We start from the raw sequence: 24,584 nt of genomic DNA on the forward strand, positions 1-24,584 counted from the left end.
TGTAACTCTAACCTGATAATTGTTCTTATTGTATATAGTTTTACTGTATTAAGAAAACCTTCCTTTTTTATTTCGACAAACCAGAGATGTTGTGCGATATTTGTACACTGTGAAGATGTATTGCAGTGATTGGCATAATAAAATGCTGACCGACTAATAGGTAGGCAGCAGGAGACTCGCAGGACTTTCAGGCAGAGAGACTGCTGGGAAGAAGAGTTGCCAGACAGACAGAGAGGAAGAAGGATGAGGAGCACAGAGCCATGTTAAAAAAAAAAAAAAAAAGTAGATTAAAATATATGGGTTGCCCGGCATTGGTGTCCCATGCCCTTAATCCCAGCACTTGGGAGGCAGAGGCAGGTGGAACTCTATGAGTTCAAGGCCAGCCTGGTCTCCAGAGTGAGTGCCAGGATAGGCTCAAAAGCTACAAAAATAAATAAATAAATAAATAAATAAATAAATAAATAAATAAATAAATAAAAATAAAAAGATATGGGTTAAAGCTGGGCGGTGGTGGTGCACTCCTTTAATCCCAGCACTCAGAAGGCAGAGGCAGGTGGATCTCCATGAGTTCAGAGACCAGCCTGGTCTACAAGAGCTAGTTCCAGGACAGCCTCAAAAGCCACAGAGAAACCCTGTCTTGGAAAACCAAAATAAATAAATAAATAAATAAATAAATAAATAAATAAATAAGTTTAAGAAAGGGGGGGGGGACTTGTTAAAAACAAGCCTAAAGTAAAGCTGAGCTTTCATAATTAATAATAAGTATCCATGTCGTTTTTTGTGAGGTGGCGGCCCAAAGAAAATTCCGCCTACACTCCACACATGTGCTGTGATAATTATAAGTTATTTTAATGTATATTATATATAAATAACATATATATGACTCTACTTAGATGAAATTCCTAGAATCCCTAGAAAATAATGTTTTTTTTGTTTTGTGAGTTTGAGGCCAGCCTGGTCTAAGATAGAGTGCCAGGACAGGCTCCAAAACAATAGAGAAATCCTGTCTCAAAAAAACAATAAATAAATAAATAAATAAATAAATAAATAAATAAATACTAGGTACAGTAGAGAAGACAATTAATTAAATGAGTTTAAGGGTATTTTCTGTCATTATCACTGACAGAAGCCATGTATCCTGGTCTCACATGGTGCCTCTACAGCAGTGGTTCTCAATCTCCCTAACTGTGGAAACTATATTAAAGAGGAACCCTTTAATATAGTTCCTCATGTTGTGATGACCCCAATCATAAAATCATTTTCATTGCTACTTTATAACTGTAATTTTGCTACTGTTATGAATCCTAATGTAAATCTCTGTGTTTAATGATGGTCTTGTGACTCCTGTGAAAGGGTTGCTCGAGAACCCCAAGGGCTTACAAGCCACAAGTTGTGAACCACTGTTTTAGATGGATTCTCTACTTTCAACAGTACAGACACAATCCCTTCACTCACCAACCAGCAGAATATGTATATAAAATATCTATAAAAAGGTAAGCTATAATCCAGGGTTTGAAGGCAGATTACTCTATTCTATGTGAATGGGATGTCATTAACTGTGGGTCTGGCAGAACCACACACCAAATGTTCCTCAACAAGTGTGTAGTAGGTAGATTCTGTCAGGGGAGGGCACAGGATCCAGCTTTCTAAGTACACGCTTCCAATGCAAACTCTGTTAAGTGAGTTCACAAACCTTACAACCATTTAACCAAAGTCTCTTCCTTTAGACCTTCCAAACAGAACACAGGAATTTTTAAAACCATGGTTTAGGTGTAATTTACATATCACACAACTCTTGAACTTTATACTTACAAAACTTATATTCATTCAGCTATGTAACTAGTAACAAAATTTAAGAACATTTCTATGACCCTACCAAAAAAAAAAAAATTTACACTTATATCCAATCAATCCCCATTCTAATACCAGGCACTAATCTGCTACCTAAGTGTACATCATCTAGTTAGTTTATCTTAGTGAAATCACATGTATATTACATTATTTTTATAGATGTATACAACATAAACTGTTAATCAGATTAATCATTTTGAAGCATGACTTTTGCAGCACTGTGTTAAATTTGCAATGCAGTGCAACCATCACCACCGTCAACATCCACACATTTTTTATAACCATAAACTGGAAACTTGTTAAACAATAACCACTTATTAGAAATATGCCCTAGGAAACTCTATCTTACTTTGTCTCTGAATTTTGCCTATTCTAGTTATTTTCAATACATGGACTAATACAGTATTTTGGTCTAATTTTAAGATTTAGTTAAATTAGGCACAGCAGTACATACCTTGTAATCTCTAAACTTGGGAGGTGGGGGCAGAAAGACAACGCACTCAAGAGTAATCCTCTCCTGCATAGCAAATCTAAAGTCAGCCTAAGATACTTGTGTTAAAAGGCAAACACATGTCAGGCAGTGGTGGTGTACTCCTTTAATCCCAGCACTTGGGAGGCAGAGGCGGGGGGGATCTTTGTGAGTTTGAGGCCAGACTGATCTAAAGAGTGAGTTCCAGGAATAACCACAAGAAGGCAAACATATTTCTAAAAATTCTTATATATTTTGGATACAATTCCTTTAAAAGATACTTTATTTGCAAATATTTTCCCTCAGTCTGTATCTATGTTTTTCCATTTTCTTTTTCTTTTCTCTCCCTCTGTCTCCCTCTCTCTCCCCCTCCCCTCCTCTCGTTTTTGTTTGTTTTCCTGACAGGGTTTGTCTGTGTAGCCCTTGCTATAACTAGCTCTTGTATTTACATTAACATTTTTTTTCATGTTTGACTTGTGTCACTAGCCTAGGGTCACAAATCCATTCAATAGGATATGTGGTTTTAGTGCTTATACTAAGTATATGATACCCTGTGAATTACTTTGGGGCAAGATATAGAGTCTGATTTTGATGATGTGTACTGTTGTCTGCCTATAGGCTAGCTGGCCTTTTTTTTTTTTTTTTTTTTTTTTTTTTTCTCTCTCTGGAGGCAGGGTTTCTTTGTGTACCCCTGGCTGTCTTGGAACTCCCACTGTAGACCAGGCTGGCCTTAAGCTCACAGAGATCTGCTGCCTCTGCCTCACAAGTACTGGGACTAAAGGCCTGTGCCACCATTTTTTTTTATGTGTTGTTTTTTACTACCACTGGCTGAGATTTTTTCTTTGGTACAAACATACCCAACTTCTAGTATCATGCATAATAGAAACAACACTCTCCCCACCATATTGAGTAAGCAGCTTTGCCAGGACTCAGCTAGTATATAGATCAGGATCTATTGCTAGACAGTCTGGTTCCAAGGTCAATCATGACCAGCATCATACTGTCTTGTATCTACAGTAACATGTGAAACTGCACAATTAAGTCCTCAAGCTCTGTTCATTTTCAAAACTGCATTAGTCACCTTAGGAGCTTTTGCACTGCTATCACTGTTGGGAGCCAGGTGACAACTGCTTTAAGAAAATTAGCTGAGGTTTCTTTTCATACTTTATTGACTTGCCGGGCATTGGTGGTGCACGTCTTTAATCAGCACTTGGGAGGCAGAGGCAGGCAGATCTCTGTGATTTCAAGGCCAGCCTTATCTCCAGAGCGAGTGCCAGAATAGGTCCCAAAGCTACACAGAGAAACCCTGTCTTGAAAAAACAAAAATAAAAAAATAAAAAAAAAATACTTTACGGAATGAATAAAACAATGTGCAAAGAATTATCTTAACAATATTTAGTCTTGTAATCTACAAACATGGAATGTTTCTCCATGCAATGACATCTTTTAAATTTCTTCTTGGCAATGCTTACATTTTCTAGTACATAAATCTTGTATTTCTTAGATTTATTCTTTTGTTGCAAATATGAAAGACACTATTTTATTACTCATTTTATTATTGCTATTAATATATAAAAAAACAATTTTGTATAGTGATCTTATGACACTGCCAATTCAGTTAGTTTTGTGAGACCCTTATGATTATATATAACAATAACTATGAGTAAAGAGTCTTAATCCTATCTACTCTGCATTGGCTAGACCAAAGCTGAAAAAAACTGGTGAGTCTAACCAGCCCTCAAGTCATCTAAAAGCTTTTGTAAAGTTTTGTAAAGTTTTGTTTTGTTTTGTTTCTATTTTTAATACAACTTTGACCTATGGGCAGATTGTCTATTTTTTTTTCATCAAGTGTTATTTTAGAACACACTCATACTCATTTATTTACATATTACTATTTTGGGCAATAAAACAGTAAAAATAGCTGGGAGTGGTAGCATATTATCTGTGAGTTTGAGGCCAGCCATATCTACATTGTAAGCTCCAGGCCAGGCAAGGTTACATACTGAGACCCTGTCTCAAACACAAAATAAACCAAACAAACAACCCCCCCACACACACAAACAGTACTGGTTAAATCTTTCCACCAGACCTAAATGGCTCAAAACGCCCACATTTTTTTTCCTGCCCTGATATTTGTGGGACCAAATTGATGTAAGAACACTTTTTTTCGAAGTGTGAAGGTTATCAGATTGCCTGTAACTGGAGTTATAGCTGGTTGTGAGCTTCCATGTGTGTGCAGAGAAATGAACCTGGGTCTTCTGGAAGCGCAGCAAGTGCTTTTATCCATCTCTCTAGCGTCCCGATCTCTCCCCCCCCAACCCCAACACCACGTACTTGGTAAATTTAATCTTTTGGTTTGGTTTTTTTTTGTAAATTCAATCTTGTATTAACTTTGCAGCCACGTGGTGGTGGAGAGGCAGGCAGATGTCTGTGTGTTCAAGGCTAGCCTGGTCTAAACAGAATTTCAAGATAGTTGAGGCAACACAGAGAAACTGTCTGTGGGAAAAATGATGACAATAATGATGATGATGATGATAATAATAAATAATAATTTAATTTTGCATTCATGAAATAAATCCCAATGGGTCACTGTTTATATATTAGGTATTCATGCATCTATTATATTATTGAAAGTAATTTGCTAGTGTTTCTTAAATATTCTTCTGCCAATGTTAAATAAAGGAAAAATTGTTAGGAGTTTCTTGTATCTGTTTCACTATGGTATAGGGACATTGCTGTGTTCATATAATAAGTTAAAAAACATTCCCTTTTCTATTTTCTAAATGAATGTGAGAGGCTGAAGTGTGTTCTGCAATCCCAGAACTTAAAAAGTCAGGCAGGAAGATCTCAATTTCAAGGCCGGCTTAGGCTACATAGGAAGACTCTCTCAAAACCCAAAAGGAAAGAAATATCTAGGATAGCTGGAGTCTGTGTGTCAGAGTCAACAACTGAATCACTGGAGACAGTTTCTAAGTAATTTTTCCCTCTCGAATACAGGTCAGACTTGTCCCTTTATATATTTTACAGTTGTTGGATACTGAATTTTTTTTTTTTTTTACAGATAGCATTTCTCTGTGTAATAATCCTGGCACTCCTGAAACTTGATTTGTAGATCAGGCTGGCCTTGAAGTCACAGAGATCTGCCTGCCTCTGCCTCCAAGTGCTGGAATCAAATGCGTGCAGCACCACTGCCTGGCAGATCCTGAATATTTAAGATAATGAGTCATGGGGATGAGGCAGAGGAATGTGAGTTTGAGGCTATCTTGGGCTACCCCAAATGATAATGATGATTTAAGTTGGTGGTAATGGTGAGCTGTTTCCACATTTTCTGAACTAAATCTATGAGGTCTCTGTCTGCCTCAGTGACAAGTTCCTCATATCTCAGGGTTTTCCCTTACTTTCGTTTTAGAGCTGATTTCTAGAGCTAACTCAGAATCCTCCTTTCTGTATAGTTTACTACCCATCCATTCAAACACTGGTCAGATATGGATTCACTTGCCCAAAACAATGGGTCAAAGACCATGCAATCTGCTGGTGAATCTGAGCTTGGGATAGGTGGAACAAGACTATTCCACATTTTTATTTTACATTGGCTTTTCAACAAATTTCTGGCATTGTCTCACACTGTTTTTCTGTTGTTCTGACACAGCCCTATCACCCCATGCTGGAAACCAAACTCGGTACAGTATTGTCTGGCAAGTGCTTTGCCACCCTTCACAATAGCTTCATCACCCCGGGACCTTCACAATAAAGATCCTCCACTATCACAACTCAATGACCCCAGGCTAAAAGCTGTCACCAAGATTGTCATGTTTTTTCTTTTTAAATTTCATAACATTCTACCACTCTACACCTAACATCATCATTTTTTAAACTTAATTTTTTTAAAGATTTTATTTATTATGTATACAACATTCTGCTTCCATGTATATCTGCACACCAGAAGAGGGCACCAGATCTCATAACAGATGGCTGTGAGCCACCATGTGGTTGCTGGAAATTGAACTCAGGACCTCTGGAAGAACAGTCAGTGCTCTTAACCTCTGAGCCATCTCTTCAGCCCTAAGATTGTCATTTTTAACAAGCAGTACTTCAAACTTAGTGCCCCTCTCCCTGTCATAGCAGAAAGGCTGCTGGTTCAAAGTTTGCCAGCAATTCCAGACAAAAGCTATTGACCTTATCCCTAGCTCAGTGGTTTTCATGGATGCACCCTTCTTCACTTGTCTAACTGGTTTTATGACAGTTAATAGTTTCTTTGGTGAAAAAAGATTTGCTAACCACAGCCGGTCAAAACATACATTGAGGAGTTATACCCAAATGCCACAGCATCTACAACTCAATTTAAAAAAAAGAATACACAGGGAAGAAAAACTCCACATGAATAAACACTGATAAAACTACTCTAGGATTGTGGGGTTATCTTCAATTATAACAGCTTATAGAAAAAAAACAACAAAAAACTGTAAGCCATTTTTAGTTTCTACCTTCCCAAAGCACTAATTGTCAGAAGTCACTAGCACCTTTTTGTGTGTCTAGACCAAACCAAGAATCAGTCTCAAGTAGGGCAAAAATACAAAGATAACTTCAGACCCTGTCACCATACTAGGACTCAAACTAGTCCTAGGCAAATAAATACACAGTGTTAAATCTAATGCTGGCACTACAACTGAGCTCATGAGAAATAAGCCAGGAATTTCAAGTCTGAAAGACTAAGAAACAAAAACAAAAAGAACCTGTATGTGCATTGGTGTTTTGCCTACATCTATGTTCGTGTGAGGGTGCTAAAAGCCCTGGACCTGGAATTACAGACAGGTGTGAGCTGCCATGTGGTTGCTGGAAATGAACATGACTCCAGTGTTTGTAATCTCTGAGCCATCCCTCTAGCACAAGAATGTGTGCTTTTAATTAGTTCTCATATGTTTTTACAACAAACTAAAGTTATTGTAAACTTTATTTTTGAAATCTACCTGCATTGCTTTTCAGAAAACATTGTTTTACTGTTCTGATGGGGAATGTTCTTCTGTGTATATGCTTGTCCTAATGGTTGATGAATAAAGCACTTTGGCCATAGGGAAGCAAGACCGGGGGGGGGGGGGGGGGGGGGTGGACTAGGAGACGTGGAGGATTCTGGGAAACGTAGGCACAATAAGTCACCATGGAGGACTCGAAAGGAGTAACAGGTCCCTGTAAGAGAAAGCCACATGGAAATAATACTTAAGATTATTAGAAATGGATTAATTTAGACTGAGGAAGCCAATAAGAAGCCATAGTCACAAGCCAACATTTTCATAATTGATATGGCGTCCGTGTGCTTCACTGGGGCTGAGAAGGGCAAAGGAACCTAGTTGGGCCAGAAAATAAACGTTACACTGTTCCTTTTCCAAGTAACATTGTCTTCTGTTTTTCTCAGGGGGGCCTCCCTCTGCATTCTTAAGGCCTGATGCCACCTAGTGGACTAAGTAAGAATACACCAAAGCATCACCACAGTGGCTCACCTCTTTCGTTTCAGAACTAACCACTAGGTGGGAGTCTTTAGAATCAGAGAACTCCGGTACCTATTCTTAAAAAGTTTGGTTAATTTACAGCCACACAAAATACAAGTATTTATACGAATAACAGATACTATGTACTCAAAATAATGATTGGGTTAAAGAAAAACAAAAATGTTGGCAGGAAACATGGTACTGGGGTTACATAAGCTTTGGCTCCCAAGGATTAACCTAACAAAACGAATCTGCCAAGCTTAATTCAGCAACATACAAAAATTTTAATACATCATGACTACATGAGGCTTTTTTCCCCAAGGTTATGGCTAATTCAAGTTTCAAACTATAAAACCACATCAACAAAGCATCCATCAAGATGCAGAAATTGTGTTAAAACACTTGGACATGGCTTATAATAAAAATCCTACCAGCTGAATGAATGATGGTGGCACACACCTTTAATGCCAACAGACAGTAGGCAGAGGCAGGCAAATTCTGGCCAGCTAAGGCTACAGACACCTTGGTTCAAAGAAAACAAAAACAAAAAAAAAACAAAAACACCTACAGCCATAAAAACAAAGTAGCTATAATATTGGGGACTAGGGTTATAACTCAGGACAAAAGTACTTATCTAATATATTTGAATCCTTGAGTTCAAACCTCAGTAATGCAAAAAATATAAAGTATGTTATAGACATAACAACAGACTGTAATTGTTCAAATATTTGTGTGTATAGTTTTTTCTTTTTGTAATGTTGGAGATCAAACCCAGAGCCTTGTACATGCTAGGCAAGGCCAAATGACTTTTTGACAACTTTTTCTGAATTCAGTACAGAAAGAAATCTTTTTAACACAGAACTGGAAAAACAATGTCCATATACAAAGTAAGTTAAATGTTACATCCTACCATATGCAAAAATTAATGTCAAATATGTAATATAAAGAAAAAACGTGGGTAGGGAGCTCATATAGATTATCCACCTGAGTAGACTGAAAAGCTGTTAGGAAATCGGTAAAGTACACCTTTAGGTACGTCTGTGAGAGTATTTCTATGGAGGATTAAGTGGGATGGAGGAGTGAGAACTATACTGAATGTGGGCATCAACACCAAATAAGCTAGGTGCTCAGATGGAGCAACAGAGGAAGAGTGGAGAAAATCCTCATAAGTGAGGTACTGACTCTTTGCTTCATAGCTACAGTGAAGTAATAAGATAACTTAATCCTTCCTCCTTCTTCAGTCTTTGTCAGAGTGACAAAAAGTTAATACAAAAGAAGTGGGGTCGGTGCTACCACATGGTTTCTATGCCTTTGGAACTGGCTTTCAAAAGCGGAGCATCCAAGAGTCTGAAAAAGTCAGTGATTCTGGAAAATTCAGAAGAATGTTGGTAGAGATGCAGACAGTAAAGTCTACACTCCTGAGATTTCAGATGGACTAAAATATAAAATAAAAGACTGTTCTTCTGGCTCTGAAAGAATTGAGGACTCTAATAGGAATCATATTAGAAGGCCACTCATGTTACATTCTGGCAAAGACCTTGTTTACATGTTGTCTGTCTTCCTAGACTTTGTACAACTCCAAGTGTAAAGGTAATAGACTATTAATTTAGGCTATGGCATGATATTGGCTGACTGTGTTCAGTCAGGTGATAATTATGGGCAAAAACCATAGTCAAAAGACAAAAAAACTTTCCAGGCTGGTTGTAAACACAGTTACTACAGAAATCAAATTCCCCCCCAAAAAGTACTTTGCAGGATACAAAGATGCTGTAAGGGAATTACAGAAATTGCCAGTCTACCCAAGGCTCAAGGGTTCAAGCAGAGAGGTTTTCTTATTAGGGAAAGGGATCATAAAAAGAAAGAGCAGGGAGACTGGCCTCTGGGGGAAGGAGCAGCAGGAGAGAGGAAAGAGGGACAAAGAGAGAGAAGACCAGACAGACAGAGAGAGGAATAGGAAGAAAGAGAGAGAGAGAAGGATGGGAGGTGGCTAGGGCTCCTTTAAAAGGGAAAATAGTGAATACACATACACAGGTTGTACTCTTAGTGCTGCAGCTGAGGGCAAATCCTGTCAGAACCCCAAGGGACAGGCAAACACAGATGCCTGAATACTAACACACTATAAATTCAAACATTTAGGTACTCACAGGCTGCTGTAACTGTGGTCCAAGGGGTTTAGCTACTCTACCATTATATGGCCAACAGCCCAGGTCTGCCACTAGTATGAGTGTTAACCTCATGGTGGTAGTTTTACAAACATGCAAAATCCAAGAATTATAGAGTCATGAGAGATTGATGCGAGAAAGTTTGATATGAAGTAAAGTCACAATAGTAAATTCCAGCACTCAGGACGCAGACACAGACAGATCTCTGTGAGTTCGTGGCCAGCCTGGTCTACATAGAGGATTCCAGGACAGCCAGGACTTCACAGAGAGTACACTGTCTTGAAAAAACAAAATAACTACAAGCAACAAGCAGAGTCAGCCCAAAAAAGAAGCTGTGTGTGTAGAAACCTGAAAGACCATAGGGTGGAAATGTGCAAATACCTGGGAGTTTACATCATATCACAGACAACCCAGGTGCCAGATAAATAGAGGGTTTAAATGCTTGTCCTGATAGGCTTACAGATAAAGAAACAGAGGGTTTAATGCTTGCCCTGATAAGCTTCCCTCTCACTTTGATCTCGTCTCCCCTTTCTATGCAGCTGTTCCTCTCTTTGGGGTGGAAATGTGACACTGTGTCCTTGAGACTATGCAGCTGGCTTTTTAAAATTTAGGTGATTCATTCAAGAGTTTGACTAACTCTCTAAGAAGGAATTTGGACTTTCCAACCACATTGAAGGTTTTTGAGATTTTTGAGAGGTACATTATGTTTTACAAGATGGCCATGAAATTTGGAAGGGCAATGGATTATTATGGCTGACCCCCAGAGGCTCAAGTGCTATCACTATTTTGAGAAGTGTTGAAAAGTTTAAGAGATGAAGCATATCTGAAGAATTATAAATGGGGAAGGGGTGCCTTTGAAAGTTATACCTGGTCTCTTGTCCTTCACTTCCTCTGTTTCCTATACATCATGAAATAGGTGACCACTAGTCATATGCCTTTGTCACTTGATGGTGATAAAGTATATAAAATGTGAGTCTGTGGAGGCATTTCATTTTGAAACTTTAACAATGACGTTGGACTGGGCTGATGGGAGATGTCATTCTGTAAATGAATTTATCTTATTGGTTGATAAATAAAATACTGTGGCCAATAGAGCAGCAAGATAGGTGGGATCTAGGAGATTAGGATGATTCTGGGAGGTGTAGGCAGAGAGCAGTCGTCATATAGGATGCCAGAGGAGTAACAGGTCCCCAAACCTTTCTCCAGTAAGATAAGATCACGTGGAAATATTTAGATGAATAGAAATGGGTTAGTAATTAAGGCAGAGCTAGCCAATAAGAAGCCCTAGTCATCAGTCAACAAATTTTTAATTAATATAAGTCTCTGAGTGTTCATTTGGGCTGACACAACAGTGGCAGGAGTTAGCGTACTAGGCAATGGTTTTATGGCTATGATACCCAAAGAATAGACAAAAATAATAAATAACAATAAGAATATTGAGTCAGAAGGTGATAGTACATGCCTTTAATCCCGACACTCGGGAGGCAGAGGCAGGTAGATCTCTGTGAGGCCAGTCTGGTCTACAAAGCACGTTCCAGAGCAGCCAGCGCTGATAGAAAGAAACCCTGTCTTGAAAAACCAAAATGACCATGATGATGATAATAACAACAACAACATGATTAAAATTCCAGGACAGTCTGCAATTCAGTTCTTAAAGGCATGCTTACATTTTCTGATGTCCTAGGTTTGATGTGAACACAAGAAATTCAAAATGAAAAAAAATTTAAATCCAGGTGTCTATGAACATATTCAAACAAGCAATCTGCAAAATGGGGCATTTGTGAATCGGGTATCCCCATAAATAAAACAACCAGGCAACCCCACTAATGTGATATCTTGCTTGCAAAAGTAAAGCCGGTCTGAGGATCAGAGAATGGAGCTTGCCACTAGCCTGTCTATATAGGAAGTGAGCTACCTGAGCAGAAACAGGATAACCAGGAAGAAACTCTTGTTGGCTGATACCATAAGAAGGCAAGGTGTGTCATGCATGCTTGTTCTTCTCTCTGATCTCTCAGCATTTCCCTTATATCTGACTTGGACATTTTATTATCAAGACCAATTAAGAACTCCATTTACACACTAAGAAGTTTTTTGTTGTTGTTGTTTGGGGGGTAGGTTGTTGTTGTTTTCTTTTGGGGGGATTAGTTTTTCGAGACAGGGTTTCTAGACAGGTTTTAGAGCCTGTCCTGGAACTCGTTCTGTAGACCAGGCTGGCCTCGAACTCACAGAGATCCGTCTGCCTCTGCCTCCCAAGTGCTAATATTAAAGACTTGCGCCACCAACACACGGCCTAAGAAGCTAATTTAAAAGTAACTACAAAACTTGAACAATTTCCTCAAGGAAGAGATACAAATGGCCAGTAAGCACTTAAAAGGATGTTCATATCACTAAAAGTTAGGGAAATACAAATTAAAAAATCTAAAGTACAGGGGTGGTAAGTATGTAGAAAAATTGGAATTCTTTGTGTTTGTTTTGGTTTTGGTTTTTTTGAGACAGGATTTCTCTATGTAACAACCCTGGCTGTCCTGGAACTCACTCTGCAGACCAGGCTGGCCTTCAACTCAGAAATCTGCCTATCTCTGTGCTGAGATTAAAGACATGCACCACCACCACCCAGGTTGGAATTCTTACACATGTTAGTAAAAACATAAAACGATGATTCTGGTATTGAAAACAATACAACATATATACACACATATATACATAACAACAATTAAAGAAAAAGAGGCCATAAATTTGAAAGAGAATGGGAGGGGAAATACAATCACAAAAAAATTACATAAAATTTAAAATGAAAACAAAAGGCAGTTACTGGAAAATAAAAAACATAATTATCACATGGTTTAGCAATTCTACTTCTGGTTTATAGTGGGAAATTACCAATACGGAGTCAGGTAGAAATATAAGGGTATTTAATAGGGAAAAGCCTTACTTACAGAGCGACCTAGCCAGTTGGCATGGCAGCCCAAAAGAGAAACTGAAAGAGAGCCTGTAGTCCCATCCCAGTATCGCTCTACATCACCCTGACCACGCCTTTGCAAGTGTGGTCAGGCACACCTGTAGCCAGCCCCTAAGTAAGCGTGGCTACTGCTTCCCCTACACTGTTTATCCATCCAAAAGAATTTAAAATAGGAACTCAGAAATACGCTTTTGTACACTAGTATTCATAACAAGATTATTCACAATAGCTCAAAGTTGAACAAAACCAAACATCAACTAACTGTTGAATAAAAATAAATAAAATGTGGTATACACATACAAAATAACATTATCCAGTCTTAAAGAATATGTGAAGTATAATGTATCATATAACAATATGGATAAATGTTATAGAATATTATTTTAACTATGTAAAGATATTTGTTTATGCTGCATTTGTTTAATTTTGTAAAGATGTGTTGCATTTGCTTTGCCTTGCCTACCTAAGGCACCTAATTGGTCTAATAAAGAGCTCAACAGCCAATAGCTAGGCAGAAGACGGATAGGTAGGGCTGGCAGGCAGAAAGAATAAGTAGCAGGAGAAATCTAGAGGTTGGGGAGGAAGAAAGGAAACGATAAAGAGAAGGACAGGCCTGGGGCCAGAAACCACCAGCCAGCCCAGCCAGCCAGCCAGCCAGCCAGCCACGAGAAGCAGTAAAGTAGGGCATACAGAAACAAAGGTAAAGTCAGGTGATGGTGGCGCAAGCCTTTAGTCCCAGCACTCAGGAGGCAGAGGCAGGTGGATCTCTGAGTTCGAGACCAGCCTGGTCTACAAAAGCTAGTTCCAGGACAGGCTCCAAAGCCAGAGAAACCCTGTCTCAGAAAAACAAAAACAAACAAACAAACAAACAAAAAATCCATAATTAATAAGTCTCTGTGTCATGATTTGGGAGCTAGATGGAGGTCTAAAAGAAGCCTGCTACAGATAAATGGAGAGCAGTATACTAAATGAAATGTCAATCACAAAAAGACAAATACTATGATTCTACTAATATGGGTATCTATAAGGGTAAAATTCATAGATACAAAAAGAACTTGTATAAAACTATAGTAATCCAAACACTCTGGAACTGAGATAATGACACATAGCCCAATAGAATAATAGCATGCCCACATATGTCCTCATATATATAGCCACTCTGTTCAATCTGTACACTGACAGGTCCTAGAAGATATTAAAAGCTACTGCTAATATAGTCTTGAATTTCAGTTCTAAATAAGGTGAGTGCTGTAGATGAATGCTGATTTTAGACAATGATGTGAATGTAATCTATACTACCAAATTGCATACTTGAAAGTACTGAAAGTAAATGTTACCTGTTTTCTGCTATAAATTAAAAAAATAAAAAGAGAGTCACACCCTGGAGAGATGGCTCAGTGGGAAAAAGCAACTGCCACAAAGTTTGAGTGAGGACCTGAATTCAAATAATCAGAACCCATGTGAAAGGCAGATCTGTATGCAAGAAAAGCATCTGTAATCCTTATGCCACTACAGAGAGATGGGAAGTCAAAAAAGGAGACTTTTTGGAGCTCACAGGCTAGTTAGTTGATATATGTAATGGAAGAATAACAAGACCCTGTCTCAAACAAGGCACACTATGAAGACTGACACCAGAGGTTGGCTACTGGCTTCCACGAGCAGACAGTTTAACACATACATGCTGCACAAGTGCACTCGTTGCCATGTGCTTCTATCTCTGTCTCTCTGTCTCTGTCTCTGTCTCTCTGTCTCTGTCTCTGTCTCTGTCTCTCTCTCTCTCTCTCACACACACACACACATACACACACACAACACACACACAGGAAAAGGAGAGCCATACATGGTAGTAGGTGCCATTAATTCCAGAACTAAAGAGGCAGAGGCAGCACAATTTATGAACTTGAGGCTGAGCCTAGCCACATGGTGTGCTATAAGACACCAGGAGATATACAGAAAAACCTAGCATCTATTACATACTGTGACTGCACACAATCAAGCAACATATTTAAAATGAAAACTGTAAGAAAAGGTTCTGTACAATTTATATCATATTTGGTCATCGAAATTGAATTATTTCCACCTAAGATTAAGAACAAGACAAGAATAGCATTGCCATCTATTCTACCTACCATTATACTGGAACTCTTTGCCAGTACAGTAAGAAAAATAAACACCAAAAACATCAAAAAGGAAAACATATAGCTGTCTTTATTCATAGTTGTGTGCACAAAAGTCCCAACAGATTCATTTTTTAAGTAACTAACAGAACTAGTAAACAAATTCAATACAAACTCAATACACAAAATCAATTGCATTTCTTTACACTAGTAACAAACAATTTGGCAAATAAACCTTAAAACCAGCATAATTCATAATAGCATTAAAAAGCAAAATAGGAATAATTTTAAAGAAAAACAGGATGTCAACATTAATCCATTTAAAACATTAATGAGAAAAAAGTGTAGATACTGCATTAAGTGGAAAGACAAACTAAATGCAATGACTAGAAGCCCTGCTGCTGTTGTAAAGATAACAAAATGAGCCAGGGACAGAACTCAGTGATAGAGCACTTTGCCTTCCAGGTCCCAGAACCTGAGTTTACCCAGCACTGAAAAGAAGAAAGACAATTCCGATGGGATCAGTAAATAAACTTAAAAACTCCGTAATTTTCTCTTTAAAAAAAAAAAATTGATTCTAAACTTTATCTGGAATTGTTTTTGAACGGAAAAAACAAACCACTAAGCTAAAGTGACTGTGGAAAGAAAGAATGGATGTGGCTTATGCACATTCCCTAGTTTCAAGATTTATTATGAAGGGAAAAAGTTCGGGACGCTGAGGCTTTGGTGAGAAGATTAGAAAGGCTTAATGAAAGAGAATGCCCACAGACTAACACATTTTTAAAAAATATTTGAAAACCTTCAAAATATTCATTAAGGAAAAAGACTTTGACAAAACTAGAACAAATTTTCATATGAAAAAGATTTTGATGCCTAATTTATAAAACATGCCAAAATTGTGGACATGAATGATAGTTTCTAAAAGAAGATAGAATTTGTTTAGACTAAGATTTCTTAGCAAAGATATAAGAATCAATAACAGCCGGGCGTTGGTGGTGCATGCCTTTAATTCCAGCACTCAGGAGGCAGAGGCAGGCGGATCTCTGTGAGTTTGAGGCCAGCCTGGTCTCCAGAGCGAGTGCCAGGATAGGCTCCAAAGCTACACAGAGAAACCCTGTCTGGAAAAACCAAAAAAAAAAAAAAAAAAAAAAGATTTCAAAAACTACACTTCATAAAAATTACAAGTTGTATTCATCATAATACATGTTAAAAATGAAAAGGAAAACCACAAACCAGGAGAAAATACTCATGCCACATTTATCATAACATATCCAGAATATAAAATGCCAACAATGTAAAAGGTAGACAAAGAACACTTGAACCATTCAAAAAGTAGATATATGAATAGCCAATAAAATGTATGATATGATTACCAACATAACTGGCCACTGGGGAAATACCAATTAAAAACATCCCATCCCATTACAATGCTCACTAGAGTTACAAAAATTAAAACTCTGATAATATCAATTATTTGCAAACATATGAAACAGGAATTCACATGTTACTACAACTATAAAATGTAAAAACATTTTAGAAAACTGGCGACTATTATAAAGTTTTAATATGTAAGTATTGTATAAACTACCAATTTCTAATATATTTTAGAGGATCAATATACATGTATGTATACAAAATTTTGTGTAAGAAATCTTTTTTTTGTTTGTTTTTTTGTTTTTTTTTTTTTTTTGTTTTTCGAGACAGGGTTTCTCTGTGTAGCTTTGGAGCCTATCCTGGCTCTGGAGACCAGGCTGGCCTCGAACTCACAGAGATCCGCCTGCCTCTGCCTCCCAAGTGCTGGGATTAAAGCATGCGCCACAACGCCCGGCAAGAAATCTTATAGCTGGTTTATCTGCAATAAACTAGAAACAGCCCAGGTGTCGACAAATGAATTACCCATGATACTGTCAACAGAATACTACTCAGTGATAAAAAGAAATGACCACTTGCATCATGGATTACTATAAAATATTGGGCTGAAAATTCACAAAAGAACATACATTGTATGAAGCTATGCATATGGAGTTTAGAACAAGAAGCAAGAAGTTACTAGGTTTTAGGGATAGACTAGTGGATGAAAATAGGGAAAAAAGTAGAGGGAATTTTAAAGAGGAACCACAATGGGTAACACTTTTGTGAAAACTGCTTTGATTTACATTTTCAGATCAGAGCAATTCCTTGTATGAAAATTTCATACTTCAATTTTTAAAATTTTTTGAAAGATTTATTTATTTATTATATGTAGAGTGTTCTGCCTGCATGTACACATGGCTGACACAAGAGGGCACCACATGGTTATAAGATAGCATATGGTTGCTGGGAATTGAACTCAGAACCTCTGGAAGAGCAGTTAGTGCTTAAAAGCCATCTGAGCCATCTCTCCAGCCTTCATACTTCAATTTTTAAAAGATAGAAAAAACAAGGACTTTGGGGTCACAAACAGCAGTTCCACCACTTACCAGGTGTGTGACCTTGGCCAAGTGTTAAACTGTCAGTCTCCCCATCTGCAAAACAGAAAACTAGAGTTGAGAATAATTTCATAGACCTGCTAGGAAAAGTAAACAAGATAATACTTTAATGACATAATTCGGTAAATGCTCAATAAATACTAACAAAGAAGAAGTTAGAAATTTTATTCCCATATTTCAGTCAAGGAGAAAGATGCAAGAATAACTAGTATGTAAATGGTGGATAATTCACATATACTGCATTACTTATTTGGGTTACAATGACACCTAGCAGGGGTTATTACAATTGGTTCTCTTATTCCACTATGGGGGTTACAGGCACTGAACTCAGATAGCCAGGCTTGGCAGCAAGCTGCTTTACCAGTCTGAGCCATCTCACATGTGTCCCTTCCACAGAGCAATTTTAAGATAAGAGAATTCTCGTCTGGCACAGTAACTATACTTAGGAAGCTAAGACATAAAATCTTGAATTAAAGCCATCCTTGACAACATAGGGTATCCAGACCATTCCAGGCTACACAAGATCCTTTCTTTAAAATAAAATAAAACAAAATAAATAAATAAAAGCTGGGGGAAAGGAGGGCCAAGCGTGAAGGCATATAATCTGAGTGTGAAACTTGTGCTCTAAGTGGGAGCTGGAGCTATGGCTGGCTTCTGCAAAAAAGTTCTGGCAACTTGTCAGCTGAAAAGGGAGCCAAATTTTCTTTCAAACATATTCCATATTTCTTAACCATGGAAGACTCTTACTTTAAAAAGCTAAAATTATGAGGTGGGGTGTGGGAGTGCACCCCTTTAAACCTAGGAGGCAGATGGACAGATCACTTTGAGTTAAGAGGCCAGAATGATCTTTAAAGTGAAAAATCAAATAAAACTAAACTGAAAGACTAATGCAGGAGAAAAATTCTCATAACAAGGCACTAAATTCAAACAATTGTCAGCTTTTTTTAAAATATGAGGATCAGAATGGCTCAGTGAAAAAAAAAGCACGTGACACTCAGGCTTGATGACAGAGAATGACCCCTGGAACCCACCTCAAGCCACAAGAATCAACTCCATAGGATTGTCCTCTGACCTTCATACACCTGCTTTGGCAGATCTCCATTCACCCCCCCTCACAACACACACACACACACACACACACACACACACACACACACACACACACACACGGGGGGGGGGGGGGGGCAGAAGGAGAGATGAGAGGGAGAGAGGAGAGTAGAGAGAAGAGAAACAGAGATCTCAAACTGTCACAATACTGCTCCCACAGAAAAACACAATTGCTCCAATCTAACCTGAGATTTTTTAACATTCCTTCTTAGTCATCTATTACAATCTCCAGACTTAAAAGTTTTAGCATTCCCTGTACCCACCAAATGACAGACATCAACGATTATCCAAGAACTGAGTAACTGCCTTTGAATACAACTATCTTTTCAACTGTAGACAAGTGCTAAACTCTTGGCTCCAGAATGACTACAAGTCAGTATATACTCTGAAATAGGGGCAGAGGTCAAAGGAATGGCAGTTCAACCTATGTTCTGAATCGAATCCCACACCCACCTTGTTCAAAAGAATCCTTATCAGAAAGCACTCCCCAGAAATGATGCAGCATATTGAGCTGAAGCTTTAGAGACACTGGGGAAGTGTTAATGCCATGAGCCACCTAATCACTGAACGAATGCTGTGGAGGAGACAGTAAGGGAAAACGGGGAGACTTGTAAATTTATCTTAATTTGCTTCAGGAAAGAACCTGTCTCATGAAAGGCACAATAGTCCTGAACCTGAGCTACAGAAGAAATCTCTTTGAGGACCTAATCCCACATGAATTCTTCAGTCTGTGTCCAAAATCATCCTATAATGCAAAAGATGCCCAAATGACACTTTAAAATAGCCTTATTCTTTCATACATTAAAATAACCAACCCATCATGAAGCCATACCCTCTCTGAAGAGGGAATGGGGAGTGGGGTGAGGGGAAGGTGGGGGAAGTAGGATGAGGGGAGGGAGAGAGAACTAGAATATGTAAAATTAAAAAAATAAAATAGTAAAAGAAAAATATCATAGCTAGGTGTGGTAGCACACACCTTTAATCCCAGCACTAGGGAGGTAGGGAGGTAGAGGCAGGCAGATCTCTGTGAGTTTGAGGCCAGCTTGGTCTACAGAGTGAGTTCCAGGACAGCCAAGAATATACAGAGGAACACTGTCTTGGAAGAAAAAAAAAAAAAAAAAAAAAAAAAAAAAAAAAAAAAAAAAACAATAAATAGGCAGACAGATAAAATTGGGGCAAAGTGTAGGGGCACAAGCCTTTAATCCCAATACCTGGGAGGAAGAAGCAAACATATCACAGAGGTCAAGGCCAGCCTGGTCTACAAAATTACTGGAGAATTACTGAAGACAGAGGTGATATCTCCAATAATGATGATGATGAAGATGATCATAGAAATTGAAACAAGGACCTATGCATATACTAGCTAAATGCTATGTCACTGAGCTACTTCCTCAAGCTCACCATTAACATCTGAGACTTATCAAAATTAAGAAGGCTACAGAGCCAGGTGTTGATGGCACAGGCCTTTAATCCCAGCACTTGGGAGGCAGAGGTAGGCAAATCTTTATGTGTTAGAGGCCAGCCTTGTTTACAGGCTCCAAAGCAATACAGAGAAACCCTGTCTCGAAGAAAAAAGAAAAAAAAAAAAAAAAGGCTACAGACAGATCAGTTAAATAAGTGCTCTGCAGCCATACTTCATGGCATACGTTGAGGTAGGTCCTTTTACATTCTCTAGCAGACCTCGAAGTTCTCACGGAATGCTTAGTCTTTACATGCGTTAATGAAAAAAAAAAATCAATGTGAAGCATTTATGTGGTAAAAGCCACATAGATTTGTGTCTATCTTTCCTGTAAATCAGAAAGCTTTAACAGAACTATGGCCTTTATACTGTGGCTAAAGCTTGACATATACAGGAAAATGAAAAGAAGTACTGTGTTAAATAGGTAAGATCCTACAAAAATCAAGCTCATCAAATCATCTTGTATGACATATTCCACATACAACTGAAGAATATATGCAGTGTCTGGCCCATAAGAAACACCCAATAAGTTGTATTTCTCAGGCTGGGACAAAGTCTAAGTGAATAAACTTCTTGCCATCCAAACATGAGAATCATTGCTCAGATGCCCAGAAACCATACACCTATAATCCCACTAAGCCTCCAGAAGTCTCGAGAAAAGTCCCTGTGTCTCAAGATGAAAGATGAGGCCCAACATCCAATGTTGCCCCCTGACCTCCATACAAGTCCACATACAGAATGAGATAAAAATAAATGTTCTTTTAGAATAGCATTTATCTTTCTGGATTTTTGTTGTTTTGTTTTGTTTTCTTTTGTTTTTCGAGACAGGGTTTCTCTGTGTAACAGATTTGGCTGTCATGAAACTTGCTTTGAGAGACCAGGCTGGCCTCAAACTCACAAAGATCTGCCTACCTCTGCCTCCTGATAGCTGGGGTTACAGGCATGTGCAATCACCACCCAGCTATCTTTCCTTTCTTGATATCTACTCTTCAACTTTAAATTGATTCTCTGCAGACAATGTTTGGACTATACTCTCCTCCCCCGCCCATTTTTAGGGTTTATTTTTATTTTGTTTGTTGGTGTTTTGTCTGCATGTATATCTGGGCACCATATACATACACTGTATGCAGAGGCCAGAAGAGGGCATCAGATCCCTTTTAACTAGAGTTACACATGGTTGTGACCTTCCTGGTAATTGCAGGGAATTGAACCTGGGTCCGTGAAAGAGCAGACAGTGCACTTAACCACTGATATATCTCCCTAGCAACTACACTACTTTCTAATATCAAAAATTATGATATATTTCCAGGTGTGGTAGTGTACACTTTTAATCCCAAGACATGGGAGGCAAAAGAAGGTGGATCTCTGAGTTCGAGGCCAGCCTGGTCTACACTGAGAGTCCAGGATAGTCAGGGCTACACAGAGAAGTCCTGTCTTAACAACCCAAAGGAAGGGGGGAAAAGAAAAGAAACATAGGTTAATCTACTGAATAAAATGCAGCTGCGGCTGGAGAGATGGCTCAGAGGATAAAAGCACTGCCTGGTGTTCCAGAGGTCCTGAGTTTAATTCCCAGCAACCACACGGTGGCTCACAACCATCTGCAATGAGATCTGTGCACTCTTTGACCTGCAGGCCTACATGTAGGCAGAACACTGTATACATAATAAATAAATAAATCTTTTAAAAAAAATGCAGCTGCAACATCCCATGAATATAGAAAGAGAATTTCAACAATACACTAATAGCCTAGAATAGCATGCACTTATTAGTGTTTACCATTTGTTAAGCATTGTTCTAAACCCATTACATATATTACTGCATCTAATCCTCATAATAGGCCTTATAAAAATCATTATACTTTTACTGTTCAAATATTCAGATGAGAAAACTGATGCACAGAGATTACATGTAAAAAAGCCTAGCCATCTCTTCAGTACCAATCATGCTTTTTTCATTTAATTCAGGAGATTTTGCTTACATAAAAAACTAAAGCATTCATTTGAAATGTGGACTTACGAACTATGAACATGTCCACTATGGCACTGTGTATACTGTAGGAAAAAGCAGAAACCATCTGAATTCCCAGGAATAAGAGAATGGCTAAATAGATCACACCAAAGCTTTTCTACTCTTCAAGTAAGTTGCCATCCTGCCATTAAAAATGTTCACTAAAACAAATGTCTCAAGACTTGGAGACAATGCTCTACAGGTATAAGGGAAAATGAGATACAAAAAATACATAGATGTTATGATTATTAATAATGCAAAGATTATCTCAAACACAAACCTAGAACGATTATTCTTAAATCATAATATTTATTTCTTACTGGTGAGATTAGGGGTTCTTGTGTTTTCATTTTAATCTATTCCTTTATTTCTTTTTTCCTTGTTTATTTTCATTTTAATATTTTAAAGAAAAACAAAAGTTTCTACTACCAGCTGAAACAAAGTTATTGTCTTTCTCTTAATTCAACTATACAAGAAACCTCAACCATTTGGGAAGGGAAAAAAATGCTAAAAAGATCCTAATCTGTGTGCCTGCAAGTAGTCTCTTTCCTTTGGCTAGTATTTTTTGGACATCACACAAAAAAGTAAGCATATACAAAAAAAAGTCTTCAACTTTGGAAACTGAGTGAAAGTATTTTCAATTTTTGTTAATGTTTTCTCTATGATTATTTTAAAATCATAAGACAAGGAAAGGAGCAGACTTTATATAAGCCAGAAATTTAGGAACATCATTGCAAAAGTAGGTAAGAGACAAAAGCTGAACTCCAGAGAAAGAACAGCTGTTGCTAATCCAACCATTTACCCTTTGACCCTCTATCAGCCCCATAAGTGAAAAGTACCAATTGTTTCCCTCTATTATGGGGTGTTTACAATCCCAGAGAGGCATGAAAAGAATAATTTAGCCTAGAAACCTGGCAATCTTTATTGGGAGCCTCTTGTCTGCAAGACAGAAATCAGAGCAAGTGCTGTCTTGAAATCACAGGTCCCTTTACTGTTTCATAGGTTAACTGGCCCCCAAACATAAATCACTCATTTCTCCTGTTTTAGGCAACAATGACTTCTACTCTCTAATTTCCCCTGTATCAAGTCAGCCCTTGTTCTTCTGAGTTTTACAACTACACGGTAAACACAGTAGCTGAGGAAAAACTCAGGGAGCAAGGCAGATTGGGGTTATTTGGAAACAGCACAGAACTGTTATGCTGTTTTGAACTTCTCTTGACCTTTGACTGCCCTTGTACCCTTACGCTAAGAGCACAGTACAGGGCACTTCTTGTAGAAATGAACTTAGCCTGAACCTGGGCCACATAACATTGGGCTCTAGGAAGCCCAGAATTGTAGGAAAGAGCCAGAATGTGAACAGCAGCTCATATTTGAAGCATGGCTGCCCATCTAATCTACCACAGAAAAGGTAACTATAAAAGAACACCTGGTAGATAAAGGGTATCTTCCACCTAACTAGTCCAACACACTATCCCTGTTCTCCCAAATTTGCTCTTTACAACAACTGCCTAGTACAACTGGGAATCACCTGCAAAGATGGACCTGTCACAATAAAACAGAAACAGGCTTTTCCTACAGGAATTTGTAGAGGAAGACATTAGGATGTCTAAACTCCAAAGATATAATAAGAAGAAAGCTCTATTCATGTCTCAATCTAATGTGTGAAGATACTAACATGAGAGATATTAAAACTTGTGGTCAGAATTCCCAGAAATTGCAGTATCAAAAATAATAAACAGGGGTCTGGCAAGAGGTTCAGATGCTTCTTTTTTTTTTTTTTTTTTTTTTTTTTTTTTAAGTTTTTCAAGACAGGGTTTCTTGGTATAACAGCCCTGGTTGTCTAGGAACTCACTTCATATACCAGGCTGGCCTCAAAATCACAGAGATCCACTTGCCTTGACCTCCCAAGGGCTGGGATTAAAGGTATGCACCACCACCCTGCATGTTAAAAAAGAAAGTGATTTTTGGCAACTCCCATTCCATAGTGATATATAAAATTATGTTTACTCTCACAGAATAGAGAAGTCCATAAACCACCATATTCAGTAAGGGAGTCCATACAAATATTTAAAGGAAATAGAATTACTTAATGCAGAACATAGAATAACTGAGTAACAATCTTTAAGAGAGTATCAAGGCTTTTCTCAACAAATACAAAATTGGATGTTACCTGCTAAATTTAAAGTTTGAAAACTATCTTTCCAAATATTCCCAGGATATTACTAATACGTGAAGGCAAGAACTATACTTAATCATTCTGATGCTAAGAACTGGGCCTAGAGCAAAGAAAAACAGTGTTTTACTCAGCTTTCAATTGTTTTTTTTTTTTTTAAAGATTTATTTATTTACTATGTATACAGTATTCTGCCTACATGTATCCCTGCAAGCAAGAAGAGGGCACCAGGTCTTATAAAGGATGGTTGTGAGCCACCATGTGGTTGCTAGGAATAGAACTCAGAACCTCTGGAAGAGCAGGCAGTTCTCTCAACCTCTGAGCCATCT

General features: G+C 38.1%; 1 protein-coding gene across 1 annotated transcript in view; it reads right to left on the reverse strand.

Annotated features, from left to right (window-relative positions):
• Nucleotides 1-24,584, reverse strand: part of Nr6a1 (nuclear receptor subfamily 6 group A member 1) — a 193,691-nt gene that overhangs the window by 127,133 nt on the left and 41,974 nt on the right. The window contains 1 exon segment of the mRNA XM_027423649.2: nt 17,501-17,545. Within this exon segment, the coding sequence (XP_027279450.1) occupies nt 17,501-17,545 (45 nt within the window).

Source organism: Cricetulus griseus, chromosome 6 (assembly GCF_003668045.3).
Source record: "Cricetulus griseus strain 17A/GY chromosome 6, alternate assembly CriGri-PICRH-1.0, whole genome shotgun sequence".
NCBI lineage: Eukaryota > Metazoa > Chordata > Mammalia > Rodentia > Cricetidae > Cricetulus > Cricetulus griseus.